The following is a 10,235-nucleotide window of genomic DNA, read 5'->3' as shown; positions in this document are numbered from 1 at the left end:
AAGTAAGTCTTGTCTGATCAAGGAGGGCTTCCTGCTTGGAAAAACAGGCTGCCTATGATGCGAAAGAAAAGAGACATTGGCTAGTAGGTGTGTCCCTCCCTTCCTTCCCACTCCCAGTAATGTGACTGAAGAGATTTCTCCAGACAATCCTTTCTTGGAGAGCAAGGGCATTTTCCCTTGCTCAGATAGGACTCTGGATCCAGTTGATATAGTTGCAGACCTTGGTAAACACACTGGGATACAGTGAGTGACCACAGAGCTTGCCTGTAAAAGATGCAACCCCTTGGATTTTTCCACCACAGACAAGAGGTCTCCCAGAATCACCCTGTTGAGAGAACAGAACACGTGGTGAGACATGGTCGAGACATTGCAAAGCATGGTTCGTTGGCCACAATCAATCCAGGAAGGGAAGCCACGCTGGTGTTGTGTTGTGATGGGGGAGGGAAACAGCCATTTGGTAAAAATTGGCACTTGCATAAAATGTTTTGCATTAATACATTAAAGCTTTTTTCCTTCCTTGTTAGGCTGACTTCTCCTGTCATGTATCTGTGTAGCACAAAGGAAGGTGTGTACTCACAGAATTATACAGAATAGGTATTTATAGTCAGAGGAAGATGCAACTCTCCATATTGCATTGTAAACTACTGTTCTAATGCTTCACAAAGCTTGTGTTTGTTTCTTTGTTTTAAATCACTGAGTGGTTGCCCTTCTGCCCTTTAACAGTCCTGCAATTTTCTCTATCCTGCTCAGGTTGTTTTAAGAGCTGTTGGTTCAGGCAGGTTCCATCTGCGCGGAACAGCTCTCTGGTCATATTTAAGATTTTTTGTCTTTGGGACTGTGCCCTGTGAAGGAGAACTACAGCATCACAACACAGTTGCAACAAATCTATTTTACAGAAGATAGTCCTGTTTGGAGAGAGACCAGAAAGGACCTTGAGGTTGCCAGTCTACAGTAGCCTCCCTGGAAGCAAGCTGAATAGGCACCACAAATTTTTCCCCGCTTCACCTGGTCAATCGTCTCCATTCTGGTGAGTTGTATGTCTATGCATTTTATATTGACTGCATGGGTTCCCTTCACAATGCCTTGTCTTTGACAGGCCTGCCCAGCTGAAGGCTGTGGCATCCTTGATTGAATGGAGTCCTCTTATGTTAGGTATTCCCCTTCCCCTTCAGCCTTCAACCTTCCCTGACATGGTTGCCTTCTCCTGTGAGTCTTGCCTTCCCAGGATGTGCCTGCAGTACAGCAGCTTCGGTTTCATCATTTGCGCTTGCAGGGCGAGTCGTGGCTTGATTTGCTCTAGGACCCACCTGTTCAGCTCTGTGCTGTAATGTCTGTTACTCTGATTTAGCAGAGCCTGCCAGTTTAGCAAGGACTAAGCTGTATTTTTCATATGCCAATCACTGGCCTGCTGGACTTGAAGAAGTCCAGAGTTGAACATAGCTTGGGCTTTGCCCATGGCTTTGGGAGCATCCCTCCCTCCCTCAATTCTTTGTCCACAGGTGAAACCTCCTTACCCTGCATACGCCTTTCCCTCCTTCTGGAACTCCTGCACATAACATGTTCTCAGTGATGTTCGGCTTTGTGAAAGCAATCTTGCAAAAGTTATTATTTATAGTACTGATGGAAGCACAGAGAGAAATTTAGGAAAAGGTTCTGAAAGCAAAAAAAAAAATAAAAAAATAAAAAAAAGAGATAAATTGATCTGGCAAGAAGCTTGCAAGGGATTGCTTTTCTTGGAAATATCTGTGATTCTTTTAAACAGTCTGGTCATGTGCAAATGCCTCTTTCAGAGTTTTTGGGGCCTCATGCAGAGTGGGCCCCCTGAGGCTGCAGGCTAGAAACCCTCCTGCAGCTCTTCCTCTCTTCTGACTTGCGCTGTTCAAAGAGCGCCATGTTGGAGGCACCGCAAAACAGCGTGGCCGAGTGTCCTATGCTCAGGAGAGCTGGTTTCTGTCTCAAGGTGTCCCTATCTGCTGTGCTGCTTTGACGATAAGGAACAATCAGGTGGGAAAGCAGGAAGCCTTGAGGTTGCCCGTAAGCAGAATTAGGACAGCACGTCCGGTCACACGCTCCCTGGCTTGCATCCTGCACTGAGCTGCATCGTGCTCCTATTTAACTGATGGCAGCCCTTTCCAAAAAGGCACCTGTGCATATATTAGCACATGCCAAGGCATGCAGCTCCAAGTTTTTCTCCTTTTTTGCATTTTTTCCCTTGCTTTTGGTGAAGCATTTCCTTCTTTATGGTTATGCACATGTGTTCACCCCACTGATCTTGCCCTTTCCTACAGCTGGCCTACTTGCCCATGTACCCCAAAAGAAGTGAGGGCAAGGCATGCTTTGTACAGAATCAGCATTTGAAAAGGAACTGGATGAAACTGGCAGGGCCTCCTCTGGAAAAAATGCAACTTTTCCTTTAGAGAGTTCATCCCCCAGAAAGGTACTTAATATAGCAAAGGGTGTTAATTTGAAAACAGAGATCCAAAGGCAATGCACATAATGTGCATGACAAAACAAAACAAAACCCAAAGCACAAGAAAGTGATTACAGCAGCAAAATTCTGAAAAGAGACAATAAAACAAAGCATGGAGCTAACTAAAAAGTATTTTGAAAGAATATAATTTGAAATGCAAGTTCTTATACAGCTATGGTGTGGAGAGCCAGTGTGGTGTAGTGACTAAGAGTGTGGGACTGGGACTCAGACGATCCGGGTTCTAGTCCCCGCACAGCCATGGAGCCAACTGAGTGACTTTGGGCCAGTCACTGCCTCTCAGCCCAACCTACCTCACAGGGTTGTTGTTGTGGGGATAAGATGGAGGAGGAGAATGATGTAAGCTGCCTTGAGCCCTTAGTAGGAAAAAGGCAGGATATAAATCGAAAAATAAATAAATAAATAAATATACTATCTCCTGCCTGTGTCAGTGAATGATAAAGAGCACTTGTTTGATGAAACAGTCCCCTTTGTGCCTGGGAAGTTAGTCTGTTGAGCATTCAGATGGTGCATCTGGACAGCCATGTGTCCCTGGCATCCTTGCGGATGCTCCTCAGGGTCCCAGCCTTGCCCTTTTTTTTCATGTCCTAAGTTCTTTAGTAAGTAAACAACAAGACTGCTATGCTGCAAAGGGAACACTTGCTCTCCCGTGGCCTCTGTTTGGATTCCAAGACTGGTTTTGTGGTTTGGAATTCAAACCCCACCCTTGCTTTGTGCTTCAGTTCCTGGTCACCTCATTTACTTGAAATCCCACCAGATTGCTTTCTGGAAACGTCGTGCTTTTGGAAGGACCATGCCCACTGTGCTAGCCATATTATGCACAGAGAGGTCCTCCCCCATGACAGCGATATTTGAGAGGGGTTCTAAAATTCCCAAGATTCCAAAGTTCCAATTCCAGCATTTGCCAATCCAGGAAGATAAGGGACTCCTGCAGGTGAGGAAAACACAGCACAGCACCAAGCCCATTCAACATCTCAGAAGGAAGTGATCCAACTGGCCCATTTATGCCTATGACCAACATGAGTACCCAAAACTAGCCTGGGTTTCGGCCAATGGCTCAAGGTACGCTCAGCCTTGTGTGGGCCATTCTGCCTTAACGACAATTGATTCAGTGAGGCCCCAACCAATTATGATGCATTGTGTCCCCACAGGAGTGGCAAAGTCAGGCAAGGCGATTGGAGCGATGTGCTTGTTTACAGGGGTAACAGGGGTGTCCAGCTTGATCAGCATGATGTCATCCTCAAGGGCCTCGGTGAAGCGTGGGCAGCTGCTGATGGTGGTGCCGGGAGAGTCAGGATAGCAGAAGGTGCCGACAGCTTCCCTCACCTGCTCATCCCCTCTTGTTTCTTCTATGTTGTGCAGTCCCAACCTTACCCAGAGTCTCTCCCTACAGAAAAGCCAGCAAGGGGTTCAGGGGTGACTCAAAGCAAGCAGCAGATAGGTAGGTGGACTACACTCTGGCTTGGGATGGTTATCTCTCCTGATCACTTCCCTGGAACCTCACTACTAAGAACAGCTGTCAATTACACACTACAGTGCGGTGGGCAGTCTTAAGCCCAGGAACCAGATCTGGCTAACAAGCGGTCCCACTCTGTTCCTCAGGGATTCTCGAGAAGGCCACCCTCTTTCATCCAACCCCAATTATTTTGGTGTTTCCTACTTTTGTGCATCCTCCCATTAAAAAGGCTGAAGTGCTTCTTCTCAGGGCCAGGCACTGGCAAGAGCAACATTCAGTTACAACATGCTGATATTGTTTGTTCCAAGCCTGTAGCTCACTCTTCCCCCTTTTGGTTTTGGGCCATCCCATCAATGAAATGGGAGCCTCCAGAATGTCTTTTTGCATACAGACTGCAGGCAGGAAAAGCTCCACCACTCCCATCATTGAAAGAGTTCAGCTTCACCTTCACTGCTCAAAACATGCCATGTGTTTGACCGTGCTCTCACGACTGCCTTCAGGTGGAAAGTCACAACATAATTGTTGACTCATGAAACTGGTAGTATTTTGCTTTCCTGTTCTGTGCTGGCCGCACATTTGTATTTGGAAAAGTGAAATGGAAATTTACTTGGATATAACTTTTCCATGTATAAAAGGCAAGTGCAGGCCACAGTGGGCGTTCCCTTCACATGTACTCCGTCGTTGCAAATGGTTGGGTAGCTGGTACCTGAAGGATTGTCCAAGAGCCGAAATTGGATTCAAACAGATTTGCTGGCACTGTATCATCCCTCACCTTTTGTAGCAATGAGCAGCACTGAGCACCCATTGTGGGTGGATCAGTGTGGCACCACAGTGGGATTATTTGTCGTTTGAGAGTAGAGCCATCCAAGGATGTGTATCCTTGGGGCATTCCTTGCCCCTAATAATCTGCATAGGGATTGCCAACACTGCAATGCAGACCAAGACAATGAAAGAGACAGAGAGAAATAAGTGCAATGCAGCTTTCCTTCTTGCAGTTGCAGGTGGAAAAGGATACATGTCAACTTTGCACCCCATTCACCATCCCCACCTCAGGTTGCTGCTACATTGCACTGAAATGCTGGTCCTTACCCAAAGAAGGCTGCAGCAACAGAACAAGCGCCACTAATTTGGCAGGTCCCATGGTGGTAGCTTGGCCTGGTGAGAGGCTCCTCTGTGCTTTAGAAGTGGGAGATAAGTTCAAGGTTAAGCGACCCACTGCTCCCTTTTTATTTATGCTCCGAAGTCCATCCGCAGGTGCTCCAAAGGTGCCAGATTCTCACCATTCCACACCTGGTTCAACCTGGTTCCATTGATCCAATCCCAAATATATGCTCTCTTAATACTTTGAAAATAAAGGTAGATAGATTCTTCCCTGTTCCCAAGATAGCTCAGAATAATTAATGTGATTGTAGGGTGATTTGAGAAGGAAGGACTCCCTGGAGAAGCGCCTAATGCTGGGAACAATAGATGGCAAAAGAAGAAGGGGAGGCAGAGGATGAGGTGGCTGGATGGAGTCACTGAAGCAGTTGGTGTGAGCTTAAGTGGACTCTGGGAGATGGTGGAGGGCAGGAAGGCCTGGAGGAATGTTGTCCATGGGGTTGTGATGGGTCGGACACGATTTCGTGACTAACAACAACAACAGGGTGATTAGTTCACCAGTTCAGCCAGTTGCACAGAATATTGGATAACAGGAAAATAATATTCCATTGGACATTCATTGAAATTGTGCAAGCTTTTCTTCTCTATGAGAACTCCATTTCTAACCATTTCTTCATAATTGTCTGTGACTTTTGTAGTGATTTCTTATAGTTCTTTTCTGGGTTTGGCTCTAAATCCTACACAATTCAGGATTCCCAGATATTTTCTTATTACAGATATATGCTGTACAGTAAATTGTTAGACAGTTGCATCTTAATTTTCTAATAAATTAAATCCATCCTAAACAGTTTTTGGAAAATTATCTTTATTACCTGAAATATCCGAAGAAGCATGAAAATGATGAAAGAAGGAAAAGGCAAACCTACCCATCCTTGCTTTAAAGAGGAAATTACCAAACTATCTCTATAAAGTAAAACCTTAGACCTTTTACGCAGGGGAGAAAGTATAGCCCTTTACAAGAAGCTTCCCCTCTAATAGCAGGAGCTAAAGTCTCCATAAACATACCAAATGAAACTGAAGAGAAGTGATGAACCCTGTCTTGTGTCCATAATTAGATCCAAAGTAACCGATAAAGATCCACTTGATGCTATTCTTACTACTAAACTCATTAACACATTGTCCAAATGTTATATTGCTATAAGTAGCCATTCAACTCTATCAAACACTTTTTCATTATGCATGAATAATAATGCTCCTAGGTTCTGATAGACTTACATTTTAGGAATTAAATTAATGGTTTTCCTTACCCTGTATGCCAGCTTCCATTTTTAAAATAATCCCTTATTGATCCATATGTCTATAATTCTTGAATCCTTTATTGATTAGACAAAGGAAGCAACAGTGAACACAAAAGGCTTAAACCTGGGGGGAAGGGGGCAGAGATGTCAGTCCTGCCTCAGGTTCTACTGCAGGGATACTTGCAGGAGGACAGAGTATGTGGGAAGGGGATGGAGCAAAAAACCCACAGAGAGCCCAGCCATTTCTTGCTTGATGGTTTGCCAATGCAATAGCCAACCCACCATTCCCAGAGTAGTTTGTCATGCCATGCAAACACACCCAATTTGTAGTTCAATCCCACTTGCCTCCACACCTCTGGAGCAGCATGTGGAAAAGTATAGTTGCATCTCATTTCCATTGAAAGAAGTTGATAAGCTGAAACCTGGTGCTCCTCATCTTTAAGAGGTCACATAAAATATCACTGTATGATCACTTGGCCTGATGGCTTTATCTGATGGTCCTTGAACTATGAGCTTTTCAAAAAGTACCATATCAACAGGCTGATCTGGGAACAGTTACCTTTTTAGAATAAGGTTTATTCATGATCATTTCTTTCCTTGTAGATTGGCATCTCACAAACTCTCAAATTCTTCCCAAGGCTGCTTCTCAAAGTCACCTTATGAGTAAGGCATAACACTTTTTTATGTAATGTATTATTGGGTTCCTGGGATGCCTTACACAAGGCCATCCTCCTCCAGGGCCTTTCCCAAGGGTTCGGGCTATTTTCTTGGCTTTTTTAGCATGAGGAAAGTCTGGTATTTTCCTAGATGGTGCCACCATTTGCTCTAGGAACCCCATTAATTTTTGTCATTCTGTGCTATACTGCAGTGTGACCTTGTGTTTTGTAGTGAAACTTAAAAGGACATACAGAAAGGCAGAGCGGAAATCCCTCAGGAACAAACCAGTATAAGAAGGATGCGCTAATCTTCTGGGAAGGAATCCTCAGTAAATCGCCAGGTAATATTCCTCCTGTAGAGTCCAAATGGACCTCTGGTGTGTTGAGCTCCTGCAGAAAGCTTGAGGTCAGAACAGGAAGGCCCCTGAGAGCTTCTGGCATTCAGATCTATTGCCTGAGATGTTCAACACTTTGAACTACTGATCCAAAATCTTCATTCATGGCACTAGAAGGAAACTCTTTGGCTCAACTTTTCCTGGTATTTAGCAAACAAGTTCTTCATGATGAGATCCTATGCATTCCTACTAAGGAATTGGATTCTTGAATCCTATTGGATTCAGTGGGGCATACTCCCAGGTCAATTGGTATGGGATGGTAGTCTAAGTAACAGAATCCTTTCTGGATGAAAGGGACAGCAGCTAGAGTTGCAATTCCAAACACACTGATGTGGGAGAGAGTCCCGTTGAACTTAGGGGGACCAATTTCTGAGATTGTATTGCATTTCTCATTTATTCAAAGGGAACTAAGAAAAACATCCTAAAAATTAACGGATGTTACACAGAGGCCTAATAAACACACATGCCCACTGCCAAAACTGCCTAACACCTGAAGTCATGTCGGCAACCCTAGGGGGGCTTACAAGTTCCACTTACCATGTTGGGACGAGTGTTGCATATGAATCAAGCCAGGTCCATTGAACCCCTTTCAGCTCAAGGGATGAATTCAATTTGGAGAAGCTCTCAGTGGAGGGGGTTGAAAGGCAAAAGAGAAACTTTCCAAAATTGTATATTTTAAATTAAAGTTCTTCCTGCCACTAAGTCTTTAGAGAAGGATCTCACTCTCTTGGACTGCTAGTAGGGGGAGCAGAGAGGAATGTGCGGGAATGTGCACAACTTTCAAAGTGAGGAACCCCAAATTATAGGGGTTTAAGGGAAAGGAGGTGGGGAGCGAGAACCATCTGGGGAGTCCAAATCTGCTGCAAGACTCCTGAGCGAAGCCTTCCCCTTCATGAGGGAACTTCCTAAGAAAAGGGTGGCCCCTGCTTCATTATACAGAAGGTGATGAATCAACCATTCTTTGTTTACCAAGCTTTTCATTCTTCAAGGTAAGACCAAGCCCCACACAGAAGGGAAGAGGCACTGTTTTACATTCATTTGTGTGCACTGCCAAGCAGGTGTGATAGAAAAACAAGTGGTCGATGCTTCTGTTATAGCATTCGAGAAATGCTGAAGCCTCTTTTATTTTTAGTTTGATCATTGGCTTTTAGAAAAGACCACATACAGCCCATCCCAGAATCCCAAGATTCTAGTGCATAGGGTGAAAACAGCCATCTTCAAATTACTGTTATGAAACAGGACATCCCATGCCTATCCTCCTCTGGGAAGAGATCCCTTCTCAGGCATTGAGGAAAACATGCATCCTGCCAGGAATTGAGGATGCAATAATGTTGTGTCATTTGTGCACATGTTGCCCAGAAGAAGTTTCATTATGTCCCATGACATTTACTGTCAGGAAAAAGAGTGCCGAGATTGAGATCTAAGATGTGAGAAAAGTGACATTGGCTCTCGCATGTGTGTTTTGGCCTCCGCTCCTATTAAGATGACTCAGGAGATTTCTCTTACTAATCCAACCTTGGAGCAATGAGGACTGCTTGTAATTGGACCAGTAATCCCCCAGATCCAGTTGAGAAAGTTGAAGACCCTGGTATAATCCCCGGGCTGCAGTGATTTGCCACAGAGTTTGGCAAACAGATTTGCCGGAAGAATGGCTACCAAACTGCAAGAGCAGAGCTTGGGTGCGTCTTGCACTGGTCCTTCAGAGGTGGGGGTCCCAATAAAGGTTCATGGCCAAGAATCTGGACTTGTATGGGGGTGAGCCCAATGCAGAGGAAGAGCAGCATTGGTTCAGGAGTGGCATGCTGAAAATGAGGATGAGGCTGTAGCCCTGGCAGAGGACTACAAGTTTCTGTATCCTGAGCCGGGCAGACAACCCTTCCCAGAGAGGGCAAGGCAGAGGGCTTCAGCCAGGTCTTGGCTCCGCTGAAACCTCCAGGTCAGCCAACCGGGATTGGATATCAGTAAGTTTTTTGGCTCTGGCCTCTTGGTGGAGCATCAGAGGCACAGGATGGGAGAGAGCACGGAGTGACCAGGGGACTGGCAAAGGCAAGGTAGGAGCTGGGCAGCGGAGCCCAGCTCCTACCTCCATTTTTGAGACCTCATGGAGAACGGGTGAAGTTCCAGAGGACTGGAGGGTGACATCAGTGGTCCCAATTTTCAAAAAGGGTAGTAGAAAGGACATGGGGAATTATAGACTGGTTAGTCTTACATCCATTGTAGGAAAAACAATGGAAAGGCTTATAATAGAGAGAGATCTAGTGATGCTAGGTAGGGAAGGGAGGCTGACAGCCACACAACATGGCTTCCACAAAAACAGGTCCTGCCAGACAAACCTTGTGGAATTCTATGATAAGGTTTTGCGATGGCTAGATGGAGGGGATGCAGTGGATGTGGTATGCCTGGATTTCAGCAAGGCCTTTGGCAAAGTGCCCCATGATATCCTGGTGGAGAAACTGAGGAGTTTTAGGATACACCAAAGCACTGTCTGGTGGATTTGGGCATGGTTGACTGACCGAAAGCAGAAGGTAACCATTAATGGGGAATCATCGGGATGGTGGCCAGTGACAAGCAGGGTCCCCCAGGGCTCTGTCCTGGGGCCGATCCTGTTTAATCTTTTCATTAAAGACATGGAAGAAGGGATGAACAGTCTGCTGATCAAATTCGCAGACGACACTAAAACTGGAGCAGTGGCCACAACTGAGGAGCAGGTACTCCAGATCCAAAAGGATCTGCACAGACTATGGAAGTGGGCAGGAGACAACAGGAAGGCGTTCAGTGTGGATAAGTGCAAGGTCTTGCACTTGGGGCATAGGAATAGCTGTCATAAGTACAGGTTAGGTGATA

General features: G+C 45.4%; 1 protein-coding gene across 1 annotated transcript in view; it reads right to left on the bottom strand.

Moving 5' to 3' along the window:
* Positions 1 to 181: 181 nt before the first annotated feature.
* Positions 182 to 10,235, bottom strand: part of LOC123019391 (gilatoxin-like) — a 15,081-nt gene continuing 5,027 nt past the window's right edge. Inside the window, 3 exon segments of the mRNA XM_044422219.1 lie at positions 182 to 325; positions 1,515 to 1,654; positions 3,586 to 3,875. Of these exon segments, the coding sequence (XP_044278154.1) occupies positions 182 to 325; positions 1,515 to 1,654; positions 3,586 to 3,875 (574 nt within the window).

Source organism: Varanus komodoensis, unplaced genomic scaffold (genome assembly GCF_004798865.1).
Source record: "Varanus komodoensis strain SLA01 unplaced genomic scaffold, ASM479886v1 scaffold122, whole genome shotgun sequence".
In the NCBI taxonomy this organism is placed as follows: Eukaryota; Metazoa; Chordata; class Lepidosauria; order Squamata; family Varanidae; genus Varanus; species Varanus komodoensis.
This window is presented reverse-complemented; position numbering and strand designations above follow the sequence as displayed.